Here is a 23,976-nt window from a genome sequence, read left to right as displayed (position 1 = left end):
AAAAGGCAGAGACTGAGCATGTGAATTAAAGGCAGGAACTGAGCATGTGAATTAAATGCAGGGATTGAGCATGTGAATTAAAGGTAGAGACTGAGCATGTGACTTAAAAGGCAGGGACTGAGCATGTGAATTAAAGGCAGGGACTGAGCATGTGAATTAAAGGCAGGGACTGAGCATGTGACTTAAAGGCAGGAACTGAGCATGTGACTTAAAGGCAGGGACTGAGCATGTATATTAAAGGCAGGGACTGAGCATGTGAATTAAAGGCACAGCCTGAGCATGTGACTTAAAGGCAGAGACTGAGCATGTGAATTAAAGGCAGAGACTGAGCATGTATATCAAAGGCAGGGACTGAGCATGTATATTTAAGGCAGGGACTGAGCATGTATATTTAAGGCAGGGACTGAGCATGTATATTAAAGGCACAGCCTGAGCATGTGACTAAAAGGCAGGGACTGAGCATGTATATTTAAGGCAGGAACTGAGCATGTGAATTAAAGGCAGGGACTGAGCATGTGAATTAAAGGCACGGCCTGAGCATGTGACTTAAAGGCAGAGACTGAGCATGTGAATTAAAGGCAGGAACTGAGCATGTATATTAAAGGCACAGACTGAGCATGTGACTTAAAGGCAGGAACTGAGCATTAGAATTAAAGGCAGGAACTGAGCATGTGAATTAAATGCAGGGACTGAGCATGTGAATTAAAGGTAGAGACTGAGCATGTGACTTAAAAGGCAGGGACTGAGCATGTGAATTAAAGGCAGGGACTGAGCATGTGAATTAAATGCAGGGACTGAGCATGTGAATTAAAGGTAGAGACTGAGCATGTGACTTAAAACACAGGGACTGAGCATGTGAATTAAAGGCAGGGACTGAGCATGTGAATTAAAGGCACGGCCTGAGCATGTGACTTAAAGGCAGAGACTGAGCATGTGAATTAAAGGCAGGGACTGAGCATGTGAATTAAAGGCACGGCCTGAGCATGTATATTTAAGGCAGGGACTGAGCATGTATATTTAAGGCAGGGACTGAGCATGTATATTAAAGGCAGGGACTGAGCATGTATATTTAAGGCAGGGACTGAGCATGTATATTTAAGGCAGGGACTGAACATGTATATTAAAGGCAGGGACTGGGCATGTGCATTAAAGGCAGGGCCTGAGTCATTTACATGCATATATTGATCAAGATTACATGTAATAATTGCCTCAGTTCATTCATAATTATTAATTAAGCAGATAATAATCAATGACTTGTAATCAATATTTTATCCCCTTGCTAACCTACCCTGTCAAGGTAAACAAACAACAAAGTGAAGGAAAGTGGAGAGAGAAATAACAAATCACTAGTCTCATTAAAGATTTCCAATAAAATGAAGATCTCCATAGTAGTAAATGGTAAATATTGACATGTTTCTATGTAATTATGTGTGAAAGACAAGATATATCAGTTCAGTAAATTATTCATTAAGAGATTGGTGGTAAAGCCTTGGGGTCTAAAATATTAAAGTTTGTCTCTGTCACTGATACATTTGATGAATTTTCTGTAGATTTTATAAACCAAATTACTAACAGCAAGGTTCATAAATTGGTCATGAAAGTCTCCCTAAGATATTTGTACAATCAACTTATGTTCACTTAATGGTTAAAAACTGATAAAAATCAGAGACAGATAATTATTTTTTTTTGTTATATTGATTGGTTTTTAAACTGTTGTAAATTTTAACTATTGGCACTGGACATTCATCAACTACACATGCACATACTATTATTGGTGTGGATTAAGGTCTTTTACTCAACACTTACAGATCCACAGTCACATCCAAAGTAATGCATTACAATATCAGGTTGACTTCATATCAGATATTTGTTAAGGAGTCAAAATATAAATAAGGACAAAACTGAGAATATAAACAAATGGAGACAAATCTGAGATTTAGGAATATAGAATATTAAAAAAATTGGAACAGATCTGATAATATATAAAAATTAGAGACAAATCTGAATTTTTTATATAAATCAAACATGCAAAAAAAACAAGATAACAATCAAAAATGCATCTTTCAGTTTATGTAAATCATAATGCAACTTTTTTTTATAAAATAAATGATTTTGAATGTCATTCTCTTTATTGATGACAATGGTCATTACCAAGCAGAATAAAAATAGAACTTACTATTTACTGGTTTGTTTTGCCATTCTGTTTCTGTTCACAGAATAAGTTTCCAGATAATATCACACTGTCACATGATCAATTAGTTATGAATGAATAATGTGACCATGTGACTTATAAACATACTGAGTTGTTTCACATGATCTATCTACTATGGGTGAATGGTCAGGTGATCAATAGTTATGAAGAACCATGTTAAAACCTCTGTAATTAAGTGATGGATCTAGCAAAATACTTAACTAAATATCATAACACATTACAATGTCAATGATTTTGCAGGTGAAATAAATTATTGACATGTAATATATTCAAAACATACCATAGTTAGTTACTTAGAACAAAAATTATGTTTCCAGCATACTTTAATAGATATTTGGCACCCCTTTAAAATCTCTGGCACACACGTAAAACCTATAGATTATTTCAACCACGTGTAAAAGAGCTACATTTGAAACTGAAGGTTTGTCATGTCTAATTTAATGTGATATTCTACTTGGATTATGTTTTATTTGCCCAATAATTACACACTTCTCTAATGCTGTGCCTTTGTAGTGCAATAAAAAAAAAAAAACAATAGTAAAAGTGTGATGATCACAACAAACAAGCAATAAACCACACAGTATAGATGAATATGAATATGACAGTTGGTAATTTTTTAAAAGAAATTATTTAAAAATTCCTAATTCAGTCTCATAATTCATTACCTCTTCTTAATTGTCGATGCATAAATTAGTGTCCGTCTATTTAGTCTCCTTTGAATGGATAATCAAATTGTTTTCATGCTTTTCGGCTGAATCTATTTTCCTTTGTCTTTGGTAATAGTTTATTCTGGTTTGTTTACCGATCCTCTTTTCTACTTTTTTATATTTTGTATTAAGTTTGTACTCTACTTTATTAAACGAATGTTGTAATTAGTCTTTTCCAGATAATGCAGATTCTTCAGTATGCTGAATTTGATGTCCATTTGGAGAGTGACTGATACATTTATATTTTGAGATGTTAATCTTTATAATGGGCTTTTGTTTTGCCATTTATACACATACCAGGTAATTGATTACCTATGCCAAAATATGATTATCATTGTTGATGTGTTGAGTTTTATTTTACTAAATCAAAACAGGAGCAGAGGTACTTAGTTATGAAAGGCCTATAAGTGTAATATACAGACATGATTTTTCACACAGGAGATGTTCTGAGCTACCTATGACATATAATGAAATGAATAAATAAATACTTTTTAAAAGATTTACTGTTCATTTTATGAAAAACTCTGTGTTGGACATAAAAATCATTTTTGTATTCCTCTATCAATAGGTGTGTGAAGTAAAAAAATATATAATACAAACATTTAAGATCAAATTTCTTCCACTGCTTTTTTTTCTTTTGCAGACCTCTCTACCGGTCCCTTGTGTCACAAAGCTTAAAACCAACAAGTTGTACCTAATGCTGTGCTAAGGACCCCCTTTTGTTTCAAATTTTTATTTGTGTAGTCAAATGCATCTGACTTAAGTTCACTTCATATTATTTCCTACAACCTTGAAAAACATGCCTAGCTTGGTATATATTCCACTGTATCATGTTTATTTATTATTTGCCAAGATAATGTTTCCCACAGACGCATGTCAATACATGTATAATGTTTCCCACAGACACATGTCAATACAATTAAGTACTACAAAAGTTTGTCAAAATTTTCTAATTTTTGTCACTTTTCCAAACTTCCTGAAAAATGAGTTACTAAAAATCAGTGAAATTATGATAAACATGTATAAAACAATATGACAAACAGTATGAAAGAAAACAGGGATATCAACAGCTTAAAGAAAACAGGGATATCAATAGCTTAAAGGAAACAGGGATATCAATAGCTTAAAGGAAACAGGGATATCATCAGCTTAAAGAAAACAGGGATATCAACAGCTTAAAGAAAACAGGGATATCACCAGCTTAAAGGAAACAGGGATATCACCAGCTTAAAGGAAACAGGGATATCAACAGCTTAAAGAAAACAGGGATATCACCAGCTTAAAGAAAACAGGGATATCAACAGCTTAAATGAATCAAAATCATGAAATTTCCTTAAAAATCCACATAACCTTACAAGCAAGACTTGTCTGACCCCAATTATATCAGATTTTATTGACCATATTCATCAAAATTTGCAGTACATATATGTATTACAACTTTCAAAATACTAAGGCCTCATTCCCTAAACTGCACACGGCAGAATCTCTCTGTGATGTTTCCTATTTCGATAGTTTTGAGTACTTCTTGAGTACTACTCAATTTTTGGATTAAAATCTTCCAATACATTTGATTCTAATGTTGCTGATGAGAAGGAACTCCTTGAATAAAGCATACCAAAATCTGAGGGTAATGAATAAGAGATGGGTTCCCCATATCCCCATATTTATTACGGACAGTCCGAAACCCCTATTCAAGATCTAAATCTAAACTGGGCATATGGGCATATATATGATTCTGTGAAAGTTTCATTTAATTCCATTCAGTACAGGAGTAACGGATAAAAGATAGGTACTCCCCTCTCTCCATATTCATAAATGATAACGTTCATGCTTTGCTAATCAATTAGAATCAAAATAGAAGGTGCACAATGGGAATACATAATAAATATTATGTGAAAGTTTCACTAAAATCCATTCAGTGGTTAAGAGGAGTAACGGATAAGAACTAGGTCCCTCTCTGTATAGCTAAAGCAAGGAAGTACAGACAAAAGGACAAACACTCCTATCACTATATACTCTCTACTTTGCAAGTGGGAGGAAGTGGGAGGTATGAAAAATGTTTCCAAAGAAACATCCTTATACCAGATATTATATATTGTATACTGTTTATTGTATTGTTACTATATTCTGTATGGTATCAATGTGTATGTACAAATGATTGATTGATTGATTGTTGGGGTTTAACGTCCGAGCAGCAATATTTCAGCTATATTCAGACAATGAACATGAAATTGATGATAAAATGAACATGAAATGATATGTACAAATGAACTTATGAACTTATGTTAGTATTTACTGCTACAAGTTCAATAGATAAAAATCATATTAAATATTTGTAAAATTTGTCTAAGATAGGAGAATCTTCAATATGTATAGAAACACTGTGCAAAGTTTGAATTATATTGCTTTATTTTTTAGTTACAGATTGAACAAAGGAGGTAATTTCAACATGCTGAAAAAAGAAGGTAGACAATTAACATTTGACAAATGTCTCTATGATAGGAGAATCTTCAATATATAAATAAACACTGTGCAAAGTTTGAACATGGTAATCATTACCTGGCAATATGTAATAATAGAATAAAACTAGCATTAGGGCACTACTATTATGCTTATAGTTTTTTACTTTCTGAGGAAACAAGTGACAAGTGTTTCCTGGGAAAATAATATAACAGAAGAACTTAAGTCAGATGCTAGTCAACTAGAATACATAAAGGAAACCAATATAAAACACAACCCATCAAACTACATACCAAATCATTCCGTCTAGTGGAACCTGAGAAAAATGTGGCATGATTGTTCTTGGAAGAATAGAGGACTCAAGAAACAAATGGACACATAAATGCAGTAAAGTGTCATTATAATAATAATAATGATATTCTTAATTATGAAAATTCTAATATATCAAATTAGGATTGTATAAGAAACAAGAGGCTCCCAAGAACCTGAATTGCTCACCTGGTTCAATTTTGCCCTTCAAGGGCAATAAATTTAACAAGAAGTTGTCCAACTATTTTGACTCAAGAAGACTTTGGTAGGACTTATAAGGATCATTTCAGTGATTGAAAGTGTCTTTCTATCTATCATAGTTTTCAAGATATTGGCTGAAAACTGTAAAAAAACAAACAAAAAAAAAGCGTCATTTTCCCCTTTCACGGGCAATAACTCTTACAAGGAGTCGTCTGACAACTTTTAGCCCTGACAAATTTGTAGTCCTAATAATAAAGATCATTTCAGCTACTGAAAGAATTTGGCTAAACCTAACAGTTTTGGATATATATGTGAAAAACTACTGCCTGACCCCTATGTTCTATTTTAAGTAAGGCAGCCATGTTTTTCGACAGATCAAAAATCCCCATATCAGTTCTATGCAGGATACCCCAAGAAACATTCATACGAAGTTTGGTTCCAATTGGTCAAATAGTGTCAGATGAGATGAATTTTGAAAGAAATAACATTAAAAATAGCCCAAAAAACTTGAAAAAGGGCAATAACTCCAACACGGCTTAACAGATAAGAACAAAAATTGGACCACAGATAGTTCTGTCTGACCCCTATGTTCTATTTTTAGTATCGGCGACCAATGTTTTTCAACAGATCAAAAATCCCCAGATGAGTTCTACGCAAGATACCCAAAGCAACATTCATACCAAATTTAGTTTCAATTGGTCAAGTAGTGTTAGAGGATAAGATTTTTGAAAGAAATAATATTAAAAAATAGCAAAAAATGTTGAAAAAGGGCAATAACTCCAATACGGCTGAACGGATTAAAATGAAAATTTGACCACAGATAGATCTCATCATGCAGAATTTAGCTAAACCTATGTTTTTGGAGACATATGCAAAAAACTACCGTCTGACCCCTATGATTTATTTTTAGTAATGAAAGCCATGTTTTTCGACAGATAAAAAATCTCCACATCACTTCTATGCAGGATACCCCAAGAAACATTCATACAAAGTTCCATTCCAATTGGTCAAGAAGTGTCAGAGGAGAAGAGTTTTGAAAAATTGTTGACAACGACAACGACCAACAACGGACGCCAAGTGATGGCAATAGTTCACATGGCCTTCCGCCTGGTCAGCTAAAAAAGTAAAGTAAAAAAACGAACAGGAAATATACTTGTTTGCTGCACCAAGGCCTAAAATTTCAACTTGTACAAAACTGCAATTCACTCTGATTGAAGGTAGGAGTTTACCTGACTTGGTGTGAAGTTCCATTTAGTTCAGATGAGTTTGTTACAGATCCCCACTTCTTCATGTGAGTGCGTGATTTGGCTGAGGACGGTGGTGTCCCACCTCTGGCAGGAGTAACATACACACTATCTAGAGGTGAACGTCTTGGTGTCCTTGGTTTTAGTGGGGTACCTGACGATCTAAATGTTGGCTTTGATGGAAGAACACTGTTCTGTGCTGAAAAATGCAAAAAAAACAATTACTTAGAAAGTAGTTCAATAAAAAATAAGAATTAAAACACTGATCTGATTAAATCTGGCCTTGAAGTAGTGGGCACATTTTGTTTCATCTGGCATCCTGATAATTTGTGTAACGAGGTGTCCACCACATTGGTAACAAATGTTGTTACTTAAATAAAATAATGCAACTTTACAATTAATATTATTGATTTAGTTATAGTGATGCTAATGCAACTGCTGCATACAAAATACGATTGACCTAGCACAAGTGATTCATGTTAAACTGAACTTAAGAGAGAAAACTTTACAAAAAATCTGAACAAGAAATTTCAAAGGTAGTAGACCTGTGACTGTGGCTGGCATATACAGTGAAACTTCTCCAAACCGGCCACCACTGGGACAAGAAAAAATGGCCAATTTATAGGGGTGGCCGGTTTTGTGAAAAATAGCAATGCATTCTAAGAGCTGTTCCCAATAATGTGTTCTGTAACCCTACACCTTGTAAGTTTGTTGGTCGATACATACTTAATGCCAATTCAAAACTTTTGGCCTTTCATTACATTTCAAAGCTTGCATCATTTGTAAATGATTTGATTTTATAAACCGTACTGCCGACAAAATAATGTTCACAGTCTTGAAAGAATGTGCATTAAAGATCAAAGGGCTATTGATGGTAATTCATTATTAGTATTGTTTTGGTAAATTACCTATCAACAAAGCCTAATAATTTCACAACTATGTTGTTTTGGCTTGGGTACAGGTCACATTGACAGTTAAAAGATCATAAAGATTGTACCATTAAATGACCCCGGTTTCCTGACGTGTGTACACACCAATTAACAGCCAACCAGTGACAAAATGTAATGTCTGGATTAAATTTGTTGTTTAAACTACTGTCCCCTTAAATTATCATCTGTCCACTGATGAAATGTAAACCATTCAGTGAATGAATTATAAATTACGTAATATTACGTAATCATTTACAGTTTTGACACATTTATAACTGGTGAACAGTAACTGGGAGGCCGGAAGTGAGAGGTTGTTTTTATTTGAAATATGTAACTAAAACTGTGAAAAACTGGCGGATGTACGGTTTTAGGGGGTGACCGGACTATTGAAGACAAAACACACAGGCTTTAAGATATATCGGCTGGGACTTTTGAAAACGATCAGTTTGAAGGAACGACCGGTTTTCTGAGGGTCCGGTTTGGAGAAGTTTCACTGTACATGTACATGAAAAGGATACAGGATTGTGACATTGAACTGCATGAGAAAAAAATGATTGACCTAGTAGAAGTTGTTCATATTCAACTGACCTTATCAGAAAACTTAACATAAAATCTTAACATGGCACCAACATGAATGGCAATGCCAGAAAAGCCTCAGGTGAGACATAAATCAAGAGGTCAATGCTGGCAACACTCCTAATGTTAAGGACTGAAGTTACAGAGAAGTTGGAATTTTTTAGATTAGTCAGTTGAGCTAAAGACCCAAAAGTGAATCCTTAGTCCTTCTGCTTAACACATCATTATAAAAGTTTTTCAGCAAGACATCAACAAACACAAGATGATGGTATAAGATCACTTGAAAAGATGTTCCAAGTGATTGAAAAGATTGAATATCAACATTTAAAACTTTCAATCAATGATGTTAATATTGTATGTATCAATATTTTGATGACATTAGATTAAACCATAGAGGTTTGAAGCTTTTCATGTTTGACAATAAATAACATCCTCCTTTATAACAATTCACTGATTGTTGTTGATCTTCTAATTTTCTCTGGCTTGAGCTGGAGAAAACTAAACAGAGTAAAATGATCAATAATAATCTGTTATTTTGTCTATGGTGTTTCCAATGACAATAACACATGTAATGCTGAACCCTTACAACACGTTAGACTTTTTATAAATGAGATGTTATAAATTTTCGTTCCAGCGGGACAAATGATAAAATATGAAACTAGCGGCTCTAAAGAGCCTGAAACACTCACCTGACTTAAAAAGCCACATTCTATTTTTTGTAAAAGCCACCTTGATTTTTCTTTAAAAAAAAATTAACAATGCTCATACCTAAGGAACAATACTATCAACTTTCAATTAATTCTGTCCAGTAGTTTCACAGGAGAAGATCTTTTAAAGTAATAACAAAAATAGCAACAAATAAAAACTTCCAAAAAAGAGCAACAACTCCAACATGGGAAAACAGATTTTAAAGCAACACAGATTTTGTCAAGCTGAACTCTTTTCCTGTCAGAATTTTGATAAACCTAACAATATTGGAGATCTATGCGAAAAACTGCTGCCTGAAGCCTATGTTCTATTTATAGTAACGGTGGCCATGTACATTGCCTACAGATCAAAAATGCCCACATTCTATCGAGGCAGAATATCGTAAGGAACATTAATGAGATGTTTGGTTTTTATTGGTCTAGTAGTGTCAATGGAGAAGTTTTTTTGAAAGTAATGAAATTAAAAATAGCAGAAAAAACGTCCAAATAGGGCAATAAACCATTTTGGAATTAACAGATTTACACAAACATTTGACTACAAATGGATTTCATTATGCTGAATACTTTTACCCTAAGTCAAAATTTGACTAAACCTAATGGTTTTGGAGATATATGCTAAAAACTGCTGTCTGAAAAATTCCTAAATTAGTTCAAGGCAAAATAACCTAAGAATTTGGTTCTAATTAGTCCAGTACGTTCAGATGAAAAGAATTTTATAAAACATTAAGTTGCAAGGTTGTTGTTTTATGTATCCCCCACTCCTACAAGAAGTTGATATCTGACAACACCCAAAATTGCTTACACTGTACGCTCCATCTATATAAAGCAACAAACCAAATTTGTAACCAATCCATCCATTGGGAGCCTAGATTTTTGTCTATCATTTCATTAGTCTTCAAGTTGATATTGAAGAGAGCCCAAAATCACTAATAATGTATGCCCCATCTGTATGGAACCCACAAACTAAATTTCAAAACAATCTTTCTTGGGACCCGTAACTTTTGTGACATTTTCTGTATTATGAAACAAGTGGTTCCTAGGATCCTTAATTACTCACCTGTTCCATTTTTCACCTTTCAAGGGCAACAACTTGACCTAATGGAGACTTTTGTAAGCATAATAATAAGGATCCTTTTATCAGTTGAAAGTTTTTTTTTTTATCTATTATAATTTTCAAGATATTGGCTAAAACCTGCAAAAAAACTAATTTTATATGTCTTTCAAGGGAAATAATTCTAACAAGGAGTCTTCCAACCTAATGACGACTTTAGTAGGCCTAGTAGGCATAGTGGTCATTTTATCAAATTAAAGTTTTTTTTTCTTTCTATTATAGTTTTAAAAAAATTGGCTAAAACCTGCAAAAAATAAAATAATTTTTTTGCCTTTCAAGGGCAATAACTTTGACAAGGAGTTGTCCAACAACTTTGACCCAATGTACACTTTTGTAGAGCTCTTCAAGCTGAAGGAGCATCACATTTTTTTTTATAATATCTCTTATAGTTTTTGAGACATACATACAGAAACTGGTGACTTGACCCTGGTGGTCTAAAAAATGCAATGGTGGCCATGTTTCACACTTGAACTATATACACGTTCAATACAATTTTTCAAGTAGATACCCTAAGGATGCTGATGACCAAGTTTGGTAATAATCCACTGAGTGATTTATAAAAAAGATAACGACGGAAGATGACAAGGACAAAGACGCTGACAATGACAACTGATGCCAAGTGATGACTACAGCTCACATGGCCTTTCAGGCCAGGTAAGGTCAAATGAAACAGGTAGTTGATATCAAACAGCACTCAACATGCCCCATCTATTAAAAGCCACATAGGTAAATGCATATTTCATGGCAAAATAAAGGTAAATTCTCCACTGACATTGTGTTGGATTGATAAATATATTGCATTAATAAATAAAAAAAACATAGTATAAATAAAAAAAATATTACCAAAATATGGGAGGATATGTAAAATCTTGACCCTGCTCCATATTTTAAATAAAGTCCCATAACTCAAAAATTTAAGACTAGAAATGTCTCAAAAAGTATATACAAAACTTTAGACCATCATAAAAAACAAGTGTGTAAAAGTTTACTGGATCTCTAGTGTGAAATATTAACAGATGATTATTTGTAGACTATGATACAAACCATCTTTCATGGGAATATAAAAATATAACTTTTTATGAAATGTCCATTAGAAGTAAATGGTGCAGATATAGGCTAGAAACCACTAATTCCACTTCCCATAGGCTTCTATGCTAATTTCACAATATTCAATGGCTTCTCTGGACTTTACCTTAACTTCAACATGCAGAGGACTATATATCAGCACGATTCTACATATGTCAGCTCACAATCCTAAGAATGGCATGTGGGGTTAGCAGACTTCCAGTGCAGTACTGATCACCGGAAGTGAAGGGTTTATAAATAGCATGGGAAATCCTAGTGTTTTCATAAGATAGGGGTATATTTAGAAACCATTATGGAGATTAGGCTTCACATCACAAGAAGTAAAATGCACGTATAAAATGTACAGGAACATTTTTCCTATCAGAAACTGTTTAAATTTTTTAAATAAGATGAGAACGTTTTTCACAGTAATTTCTGTGTAGGACTATTTTTGTGTACGTTCCAAATGCTCATTGGTTGAATTGGTGGTCTGTAACCTAAAGAGTCACTTTCTGTCTTAGAAAAAATAAATAACTATACAGATATCTTCCTATATACATACTGAATGCATTTGCAAAGTTTCAGTGAAATGCGACAAGCACTTTTTTTAAATATTTGATTTTTAAATATAGGGTAACCAAGTTAAGCAAGCAAAAAAGTGACAATATTCTACCATACTTAAATGCATTAAATATTTGCAAAGAACTTTTTCTGACTTTTCAAATAAAAGAAATCAATCATGACTTGTTTTTTAACAATATTAATAAAGAGATAGCCTTTAAAAGTAATCATTTTCTGAAAAATTGGTCTATTTTTAAAAATTTATGTCTGACATGCCTCCCCCTTTTTCTTGATCACATGTCAAAAACCCTAAATCTTTTAATTTTTACAAAAGGTGATATCTTTGGCTTTAAATTTGTAAATACAGTGTTTTCACATTAAAACTTGACCAGTAAAGGGCACCTAAAGCAAAAAAAGTACTCAAAAATGGATTTTCCATGTTGCCATAAGGAAATGCTTATATGTCCTTAACCGCAGTAATGAAAGTGAGTTTTTCCTCATTTCTAACCAAATTTTTGCTCAAATCTACACAAAACTTGATTTCAAGTGCTGATTACCACCATATTGAGGTAAATATAGCCCTCAAAGTTTAATATTTGATATTTTTACTAAATTTTCTACACTTTTTACATGATAGGACATAAAAATCAGCCAAAAAGACCAATTTTCCATAATTTGGACCTATAACTTAAAAAAATGCACATTTTGAAGGATTTTTGAAGTGTATTCCTCTCATGCCAAAGTTTACAAGATCTTCAAGTAGTTTAAAGCTATTCCAAGAAACTTTTCATTTTGCCATGGCTTCAGCTTAAGGCTAGAAACCACTAATTCCACTTCCCATAGGCTTCTATGCTAATTTCACAATATTCAATGGCTTCTCTGGACTTTACCTTAACTTCAACATGCAGAGGACTATATATCAGCACGATTCTACACATGTCAGCTCACAATCCTCAGAATGGCATGTGGGGTTAGCAGACTTGCAGTGCAGTACTGATCACCGAAAGTGAAGGGTTTATAAATAGCATGGGAAATCCTAGTGTTTTCATAAGATAGGGGTATATTTAGAAACCATTACGGAGATTAGGCTTCACATCACAAAAAGCAAAATGCACATATAAAATGTACAGAAATGTTTTTCCTATCAGAAACTGTTTAAATTTTTTTAAATAAGATGAGAACGTTTTTCACAGCACTATGAGGAACAGGGGTAATTTCTGCATCGAACTATTTTTGCGTACGTTCCAAATGCTCATTGGTTGAATTGGTGGTCTGTAACCTATATGGTATCAATGTATAAAATAAAATACAATCAGATTGTGATTAAAATATTGATCATAGGTTTAAATGAGTTAAAGGTAGAAAAAACTGATAATATAGAAAATATGAAGTATTTATTCAACAATAAATAAAAAAAGGTGTAAATTATTCATGTATTCAAATTCAATTACCATCAAGTAATTGAAAAAAAGGAGATGTTTTTATATCTAATTATCAATATGTCCTTGAATACAAATGTAAGTTCCTAAATAAAATGACCACAGTTTGATATGACTACACATGTCAAACCCTGAACAGTTGGGGCAAGTATGGACACACCATTCAAGCTTGAAATAGCTCTGAATTTTGATTGCAATTAAATATTTGACACAGGAAACATATCTGACCAGATTCCTAGTGGACCCTTTTTGGCCTATTATTCTTCAATAAGCAAAACCCCCCAAAATCAATCCTAGCCTTCCTTTGGGGACATGGCACCTTTGGAACAATCTCAAGAATATCCAATGACTTTCACTATCATTATTATCTGTACCTTAGGAAACGCTTTTTGACCCCTCATTCCTTTAATATCAGTTCAAGTAACAACACCTAAAATCAATCCCAGCTATCATTTTGTTGTATGGCACCTTGTACGTGTACTATAATTCAAAGAGATCCATTCACGTACAGTCAAATTATTGTCCCAACATCATGAAAATGCTTGTTTCTGGCCCCTTTTTGGCTGCTTATTTCCTAAAATCAATCCCAGCCTTCCTTTGTTAGTATGTAACCCAATGGTACAATTACAAAGAGATTCATTCACTTATAGTCAAGTTATTTACCAGACATCATGGATAAGAGCTTTATGACTTGTGAAGCGCATGTTGAATTCTGTTCACTTGGGGCTAGTGTGGACACTTAGTTTTTGACACTAGCATAGGGATTTAAAGTTCATTCTGGACACAACAACTGGTTTGGATGCAAAATATAGCACAAAATTTAAAATTCAATTACAGGTGAAAAAAAAATCTTGCTTTAAAGGTGCTAATCAAAAACCTTTGCCTTTCAATCCCAGTAACTAAAAAAGATAAAAGATGTAAATCTGATAGAAAAATGCAGGCAGGAATTTTAATAAGGAATCCAATAAAAAAATTCAAAATCAGATCATAAATAAAGTGTGATTTTTTGGGCACTGCCCCCTTTTAACTCGAAAACCATAAGAGATATCTAAAATCTGATTGACAATGCAAGCAGAGATTTTCATCAGAATCAAATGGACATTTTTTTTTAAATCTGACCAAAAAAATAAATCTTTTTTTTTTCAGCTGTGACCTTCAAACTCAAAAACCCTGAGAGATATCAGAGGAAATCTGATTGAATAATACAGGCAGAGAATTTTATGAGAATCCAATAAAAAAATTCTAAATCAGACCAAAATAAATAAAATGCTTTGCAGCTTGATGCAACTACAAAAGTTAAACCCTGATACCCCATTTAGACCTGATACGTCTTTGAATTTTGATTATTAGATATTTGATAAAGGATAAATACTTGACAAGAGTCAAAGTAGTTATTTGTTTGCCCTTATTCCTAAATGGGTCCAGTCAAAATCTCAAATCAAACCCAACCTTCCTTTGGGAATATGGCCCTTTATTCTTACTTGGCTATACTCACAACTAAAAATATTAATTCCAGTTTTCATTTAGTGTTATGGCATCTTGTAGCATCAAAAATTTAAATGAGATCCATTCACTTTTACTCAAGTTATTGTTCAGACATGAGGAAAATGCTTGTTTTAGGCTCATTTTGCCCTCTTAACAATATCATAGACATTCCTATGATTTACTGGAATTATATATTAAATTATATGAAATGATTATTAAATGTTTGACCACTTTTGACGACCATTCCTGATCAACCAATGCCAAACTTTCTTTGTGGTTTAAAACATTATTATAAAAAGAGGCTCTCAAAGAGCCTGAATCGCTGACCAAACAAACCATACCCTATTAACTAAGTAAGCAAAGGCAACATGTTTGGAAAAAAAATGTTGAAAAAGAGCATCTATTGGTGAATGCTGTATGTTCAACTGAGTACCTAAGACACCGCAAAAATTTTGGAAATGCCTTCAAAGTGATTTTAAAACCTCTGGAAAGAATATTGGCTAAAAAAAAACAAAAAAAAACATCATTTTTCCCCTTTCAAGGACAATAACTCTTAGCCCTGAAGACTCCTGTAGTCCTAATAATAAGGATCATTCCAGCCATTGAAAGAATTTGGCTGAACCTAATGGTTTTGGAGAAACTACTGTCTGACCTCTATGTTCTATTTTTAATAATGGCAGCCATATTTTTCAACAGATCAAAAATCCCCATGTAAGTTCTATGCAGGATGCCCCTAGGAAAACTCGTACCAAGTTTGGTTCCAATTGGTCCACTAGTGTCAGAGGAGAAGATTTTTGAAAGAAATAATATTAAAAATAGCAAAAAATGTTGAAAAAGGGCAATAACTCCAACATGGCTAGACGGATTAAAATGAAAATTGGACCACAGATAGTTCAGGCCATGCTGAACACTTTTATCCATGTCAGAAGTTAGTTAAACCTAACAGTTGGGGAGATTTATGCAAAAAATTACTGTCTGATCCCTATGTTCTATTTTTAGCAATGGCAACCTTGTTTTTCAACAGATCAAAAATCCCCACATCAGTTCTATGCAGGATACCCCTAAGAAAACTTGTACCAAATCTGGTTTCAATTGGTATGAGTGTCAGAGGAGATTCTTGACTCTAACATGTCTGAAAGGATTATAATAAAAATTTGACCACAAATAGATCTCATCATGCTGAACACTTTCACCCTGTCAGAATTTAGCTAGACCTAACAATTTTGGAGATATATGCGAAAAACTACTGTCTGACCTCTATGTTCTATTTTTAGTAACGGCAACCATGTCTTTCGACAGATCAAAATCCCCAAATCAGTTCTATGCAGGATACCCCTGGGAACATTCATACCAAGTTTGGTTCTAATTAGTAAAGTAGTTTCAGAGGAGAAGAGTTTTGTATAATTGTTAATGACGACAGACGACGATGACGGATGCCAAGTGATGGCAATAGCTCGCATGGCCTTTGGCCAGGTGAGCTAAAATTAGTAAAAACTGCATTTTGACCCTTATGTTCTATTTTTAGTGATCAGTTTGTGGAGGAGACTCTAAAAAACTTTCATACATTTTGTTGCAATTGGTTTCAGAGAGTTGTACACATTAAAAGACAAAAAAATTTGTTTCAGGGGCCATTAATCCTACAACAGGCAACAAATCATTTTGAAAATTTCGGCAAAGGTCTGTCTTCTGATGATGAACAATACTTCTCTCCATCAGAGTTTTGCTAAATTCAACGTTTTTTTAGTTATTTGCAAAAAACTGGTTTTCAACACCGTTGTTCTATCTTTAGTAATAGTGGCCATGTTTTTTCACCAATCCAAAATTCAAACGGTCATTTTGTGCAGGCTACCCTAAAAACAGTAACCCAACTTTCATTAAATTCTGAAGAATAGATTATGAGGAGAAGATTTTTGAAAGTCATAACATCAAAAGCAGCAAAAAAAACATCAAAAAAGGGTAATAACTCCCAACATGGGTCAACATATTTAAAAAAAATTGGACCCCAGATAGATCTTACCATGCTGAACACTTTTACTCATGTCAGAATTTGGTTAAACTTAACTGTTTTTGAGATATATGCAAAAATCTGCTGTATGATCCCATTTTCTATTTTCAGTAATGGCGACATGTTTTTTTACGTATTAAAAATCCAAATGGTCATTTTGTGCAGGATACCCTAAAAAGCAGTAATACCAACTTTCATTTAATTCACATAAACCAATTGCCTTTGGAAGACAACACTGACGATGACGACAGCGCCATACCATTATGGGGTCATATAAAAGATGATTTTTTTCGGGAGTAGACTCCCTTTGGTCCCTTATAAATCGAAAACAGTAAGAGATATCTGAAATCTGATTGAAAAAAGCAGGCAGGGATTTTCATAAAGAACCCAGTAAAAAAAAATTTTTATATATTGGACCAAAAATAAAATAGTTGATTTTTTGGCATGCCCTTTAAGTACAAAACAGTTAAGGATAAGTCCATCCTGTAAAAAAAAATTAAAAAAAAAAGGATTTCAAAAGGAACACATTTACATCTAAAAAAAAGGAATAACAAAGTTTTTTTTATCAATTCTAATGATAACACCAATTTTCCCCCTTTTAGCCCCATTTTTTCAAATGGGGTAGGGCAAAACCTCAAAAAAACTATAGGGCCCTCCATCATGATCCTAGGAAGAATGTATAAAAATTTGGAAAAGATCAGATAAGTTTACCAAAATTATCATAAATAAACTAAAGTTAATGTATGCCATACCATTATAATACCAAAAAAAATTGAGGTAGTATACAAAGCTTATTTCTAGCCCCTTTATTGGTCCATAATTACTAAATAGTTTGAGTCAAAACCCCAGAAATGAATCCCAGCCTTTCTTTTGTGGTACAATTTCAAAAAGATCCATTCATATGCACTTAAGTTACATGTATTAAGCAGTTCTGGCCCATTAATTGGCCCATAATTCTTAAGCAGTTCTGGCCCGTTTATTGGCCCATAATTCTTAAGCAGTTCTGGCCCCTTTATTGGCCCATAATTCTTAAGCAGTTCGGAGTCACAACTCCAAAAATCAATCCCAGGCTTCCTTTTGTTGTATGGCACCTTGTGGTATAATTTCATACAGATCTATACACTTATACTCAGGCTACTATCTGGACATGAAGTGTCTATGGACGAAGACGACAACCACAGCATGATACCATTACATGATGTATAAAAATGATAAAATAAAAATTTTTGATCAAGATACCTTTCTCAGTTTCTACTTGGTTAAGCCTTCGTAAAATGTCAGCCACTGCACTCTTCAAACAGACAATTTCATCTTCCTGTTGTCGTACCTTCTTCTCCAGATAGGTCACTCTTTCACAAACTTCCACATGATCCTGTCTTAGTAAACCATCTGAAATAAAAAAATATATCTGGAGGTAACAGACAGAATATATCAGTTGGTAACAGACAGAAAATATATCTGATGGTAACAGACAGAAAATATATCTGGTGGTAACAGACATAAAATTAGGGGAAAAAAAGGATAAAAAAAATCAAATACAAAAATAAGTGCTTTAAAAATATGAAATTAAGAAGAACATACTTTCCATGATTAAAATGCAAACTGAATGGAACTACAAATGTATCATAATTACATATCTAAATAAATTGTCACATACATCATGCTTTTCCCTGCTCTTTGATTAGCCTACCATTTTCTCCACTGTAATAAACATTCCTTAATTTTCATGTAGATTTCATGGACAATTAAGAGCATTTTTTTTTCTTGTTTGGAAAAACGGGGGTATCTGATCAGCAGTGGTAAAAAGAATACATTTATAAAGTTTTGTTGTAGTTGATCTTTTTGTCCATCAGTGAAATTTTCCTTTTAATATTGTACATTTAAATAGGTCATTCTTTGAAGGACTTCATGAAATATCCATATAGAAAGATGTAAAATCTCAGAGTTTTTTTTACACATTATTAGTTAATTAAAATGCATAAGAAATGAGGAAATACCAGTTATATAATGAAGCAAAATGTACTAAAATATGAAAGCTATTAAGAACATGAAGTTATGCATACCCCAACTCACACAGGAAGTTGATACTGAAAAGCAACCAAATTTGCTTACAACATTTATGCCCCATCTATATGAAGACACCAAATTTGAAATTAATCCACCCATTAGGAGTTGAGATTTTAGTATCGAAATATGTTCTTTATCATTCCATACAGTGAAAAATGGCAAGGTCTATAGAAACAGGAAGTTGATATCTTTACCTTTATACCGCCCATTACCAAATCAATTTGTTGCCAAAGAATATTCTGGGATTCTTTTTTAGTATAAGCCTATATTTGTACCCCACTGCATCAAAAAGCCAAGATTTTTACGACTCAACTGTATGAACGTCTAAGCCTTCCTGGGATAGCACGTGTAAACAAACTAAACAATTTTAGGTATCATCATGTAGCCTAGTGTCTCAGCTTTACAATGAGACCAAGAAAGTTGCAGTAACACTTAGGGTTATGGGGTTAAATGAAGAAAAAAAACCTACCCCGCTGAAAAATCGCTTAAATTGATATATATTTCCATGTCAAAACCCCTGGAGTATCAATGCTTCAGTCAAAAATGGCTTATTTGGTATTTTCTGTTTAGTATTATCACAATTTATACTTCTGAGGTTTTTGATTTTTCGGCCAAAAGTCACATAAATTTGACTCTACAAGTTATTGCTCTACTAAAACGTCTCAAATTTGGTATCATTCAATAAATGATTTAATGTTCTACATAAATGAATCACGAAAAACTAATTTTCAAGAAAGGATTTTCAAAAAATGTTAAAGATATGACCCCTACCCCTAGAAAACTGGTCTCAATATCAAACAGAATTCTCATTCAAAGCATACTGACATCGTAGAACTCATATTTTAGACATTCATAATTAAGATAATGATGTTTCAAATACATCTGATCAATTAAGGCAGTTAGATTTTTCTTTTAGGGTGACAATACTATAAAATCGAAAAAAACGAAATTTTCTTCTATATCACCCGATAATGTCTTTTTTTAGATTGCCATGGTTAAACAAGCTTTTGTGCAATATGGCACATTAATATAGTGTCTTAACTTCAAAATGAGCTCAAGTAATAAATATTTGAACACTCCAAGTCAAGTTATGTGGAAAATTGTCACCCCTACCCATGAAAAAAAATGCCTCAACATGAACTAAAATGTTAATTTTTGGCATATAAATGGTGTACAATAGACATGTTTGGTACTATTGTTTTAACTAATGATGTAATCAACACATCTCCTCATTTCAGGTGCGTACTTGTCAGTTTCAATGTGACAATAATGAATTTTTCATAAAAAAGGGAATTTTCCTAATTTCACATTTTCTTCAATTTCACTTATAATTGGCAATTTTTTTTTTCAAATACTGTACTTCAAACAAGCTTTTGTATATTCAACTACGATTATATAGCTTTCTAATGTGCCCAAGTAATAAATATTTGAACTTTTCCAAGTCCAAATAGGTTAAAAATTGCCACCCTTATCCATGAAAAAAGTAAGTCAACATGAACCCAAATGTTAATTTTTAGCATACAATCGATGGAAAAAAAAACAAGTTGGGTTCCAGTGTTTTAATTATCGATGTATTCAACAAACCTGCTCCTCTTAGGCACGTACTTTTCAGTTTCAATATGACAATAATGAGTTTTTCATAAAAAGTGGAATTTTCGGATTTTCATATTTTCTTCCATTTCAACGGTAATTGGCATTTTTTCACAATTTACATGCTAAATTTTGTGATAATCTGTTTTATTCTTAAATTTCCCCTTTTCAATATTTTGTTGACTACGGGACAATAAAAGCATAATTTTGCTTGACAATGTGACTGATACAAGAAGAACTCCATAATAAATGCCAGACAGACATTACGTATATTTCGTGTATGCAATAAACGATCATTTTCTTTCACAATGGGGCAGACTTTAGTGGGTAGGGATACTACTCTTTCGCCAAAATGGCCTGGAATACGTTTAATTGTGCATTGCCTTGGCTCACTAGAAAGGTAAGATGCTTTATAAATGTGTTTGATTATACAAAAGTTTTTTTGAAGTAGAGTACTTGAAAAACATTACCCATGACAGGTGAAATGGAAGAAAATATGAAAATCCGAAAATGCCCATTTTATGAAAAACTCATTATTGTCAGCTTGAAACTGAAAATAACTCGCCTGAAATGAGAATATATGTTGAATACATCGATAATTAAAACAATAGTACCAAAAATGTCTTTTTTACATCAATTATGTGCTAAAACTTAACATTTTGGCTCATGTTTGGGTATACTTCTTATGGGTAGGGGGTGGCAATTTTTCATCTATTTGGACTCAGAAAAGTTGAAATATTTATTACTTGGGCTTATTACAAAGCTAAGGTCCTATATTATTGTAGTTTAATATACAAAAGCATATTTGAAGTATGGTATTTGAAAAAAAATTGCCAAGTATATGTGAAATAGAAGGAAAAATGAATGTCCGAAAATTCCCCTTTTTATGATAAACTCATTGTCACATTAAAACTGAAAAATTTGTGCTATGAAAAATACTAAAATTTGTGATATTTGTGCTAGAGAAGATATGTTGAATATATCCATAATTAAAACAAGAGTACCCAACAGGTCTACTGTACACCGTTTATATGCCAAAAATTAACATTTAAGTTCATGTTGAGACATTTTTTTTCAGTGGTAGGAGTGGCAATTTTCTACCCAACTTGACCTGGAGTGTTCAAATATTTATTGTGTAGGCTTATTTTGAAGCTAAGACACTATATTAATATATCATATCACACAAAATCTTGTTTAAACCACGGTAATCTTAAAAAAAAAAGGCAATATCTGGTGATAGAGAAGAAAATCCTGAAATTCTGAAAATTCCTATTTTTAGTAACTGTTACCCCAAAAGGAAAATCTAAGCACCTTAATTGATCAGATATATTTGGAACATCATTATCTTAATCATGAATGCCTAAAATATGAGTTTACAGTGTCGGTATGCTGTGAATGAGAATTCTTTTTGATATCGAGACCAGTTTTCTAGGGGTAGGGGTCATATTTTTAACATTTTTTGAAAACCCTTTCTAGAAAATTAGTTTTTTTTTTTGTGGTTCATTTATGTAGAACATTAAATCATCTATCATATAAATTTGAGATGTTTTAGTAGAGCAATAACTTGTAGAGTTGAATTTATGTGACTTTTGGCCGTTTTTTTTCATTTTTTTATGAATTCTGACTGCGAAAATTGCCAAAATTCATCAAAAGAACCCCAGAAGTATAAATTATGATAATACTAAACGGAAAATACCAAATCAGCCATTTTTGACTGAAGCATTAATACTCTAGGGGTTTTGACATGGAAAAAATATATCAATTTAAGCGATTTTTCAGCAGGGTAGGGGTAGGTTTTTTTTATTTTATTTTCTTGGTCTCATTGTAAAGCTGAGACACTGAGCTACATGATGATACATACACATGTCAGTTTACTTTGTTCTGTAGAAAGAAGTTCTTAGAATCAAAAAACTTTAAAAAAAAAAAAATTGATTTTTGCCTCAACGAGGTATAGAAAGTAGCCAAAAAATACAAAAATGCTTCAGTTTATTTTTTGGTGACAAAAAGATTCATAAATGGGAGGTATAAGAATACCTGAAAATCATATTTTGGTTGATGAGTGGGGGGTGCATGGGGGTTATCTCAGCCCACTTACTAAAATAAATCCATCTATGGGAAGCCAAGGTAATTGTGACTTAAACTCTCTTGTAAACTCTTGTAAAAATTACTTAATGAAACAAGCAAGACCAATCAATGTCTGGACCTGCGCGCACTGCAGCTGTGATTTATAGTTGCTGAGGTAAATGCGACCAGAAAAATGTGTCAGATGAGTATATGGAACTACACAACATAATTCCCATTCAAATCTGAGAACAAACTTTATTGATAATATGCACAACTACATATGGTGTTCTTGCTACATACAAAGTTATATGAAATTCTGTTGGGCAGTTTTAGAGGAGTTGCAATTACAAGCTGATACATGATGGTTTATGGTAAATTTCTTACTTTAAAGAAGCATAACTCCCATAAAAATTAAACAATCAAAATTTCCTGATAATATGCGCAACTATATATGGCGTTCTTGCTACATACCAAGTTTCAGGAATTCCTGTTGAGTAGTTTCAGGGGATTTGGGATGACAATCTGAAGTGTTACGGACATACGATGCATGAAGTGACTCCTAGACCTGCTTCTGCCTTTGGCAATGCAGGTAAAAATAGATTGATAATTTGATTAAGTATGAGTTAACTATATTTAAGTAGCAGTCTTTATGAAAATCAGACCCTAGGTGATTCATAAAAATACAGCATATTTTATGTAGACTGAAAAAGCATCATTTGTTTCGGTGGATTTTTCTACGCCATGAATCACCTCTACCATAGGCAATGCCTGAATTTTACTTGGACTGGTTCTTCATATAAGACTACACACCAAAAATGTAAAAGTAATTCTATGAAGAAATTCAATGTAGAATGTAGTTGTATTCACATGTTGAAGTGATATGGACAGTCTTACAATTTATTATGGAAACCAAAAAAAAAAACACAATGGTGAAGTAGAAATTAATAGCTGCTCAATTCATTTGAATGCTTTAAATCTGTGGACATATTATATAATACATTGTATATATATAAATATACATCATATGGAGGTATATAATAATGTACCGGTATATAACAATAAGATTAGTAAGTTAATCCTAGCCACACTTCACTTACCTTCCTGTTTAGTTTCACTTTCATTCTCCATCTTACTTTCTAAATAGATTATAAATTTATGTCCAAACAGTTAACTTGTAAAAAACATCCTTGACTTAAAAACTTAATTATAAATATACTGAATGCCTCCTGACCATACATGTAGGT

The 23,976-nt window shown here is 32.9% G+C and overlaps 1 protein-coding gene across 11 annotated transcripts in view; it reads right to left on the bottom strand.

Moving 5' to 3' along the window:
* LOC148623234 (echinoderm microtubule-associated protein-like 2) overlaps positions 1-23,976 on the bottom strand; it is a 65,161-nt gene that overhangs the window by 32,890 nt on the left and 8,295 nt on the right. For 5 of the 11 annotated variants that reach the window (XM_088564912.1, XM_088564917.1, XM_088564918.1 and 2 more), the window contains exons 2-3: positions 18,251-18,400; positions 7,119-7,332 (exon numbers count right to left, since the gene is read on the bottom strand). In XM_088564912.1, the coding sequence (XP_088421038.1) occupies positions 7,119-7,332; positions 18,251-18,400 (364 nt within the window). Of the gene's footprint in view, positions 1-2,176; positions 2,207-7,118; positions 7,333-18,250; positions 18,401-23,829; positions 23,869-23,976 lie in introns of all 11 variants that reach the window. The other 6 variants (XM_088564911.1, XM_088564914.1, XM_088564909.1 and 3 more) reach the window with 3 other exon arrangements.

Source organism: Perna viridis, chromosome 2 (genome assembly GCF_037379345.1).
Source record: "Perna viridis isolate PV_CMFRI_1.1 ecotype Kerala chromosome 2, ASM3737934v1, whole genome shotgun sequence".
NCBI classification, from domain to species: domain Eukaryota; kingdom Metazoa; phylum Mollusca; class Bivalvia; order Mytilida; family Mytilidae; genus Perna; species Perna viridis.
This window is presented reverse-complemented; position numbering and strand designations above follow the sequence as displayed.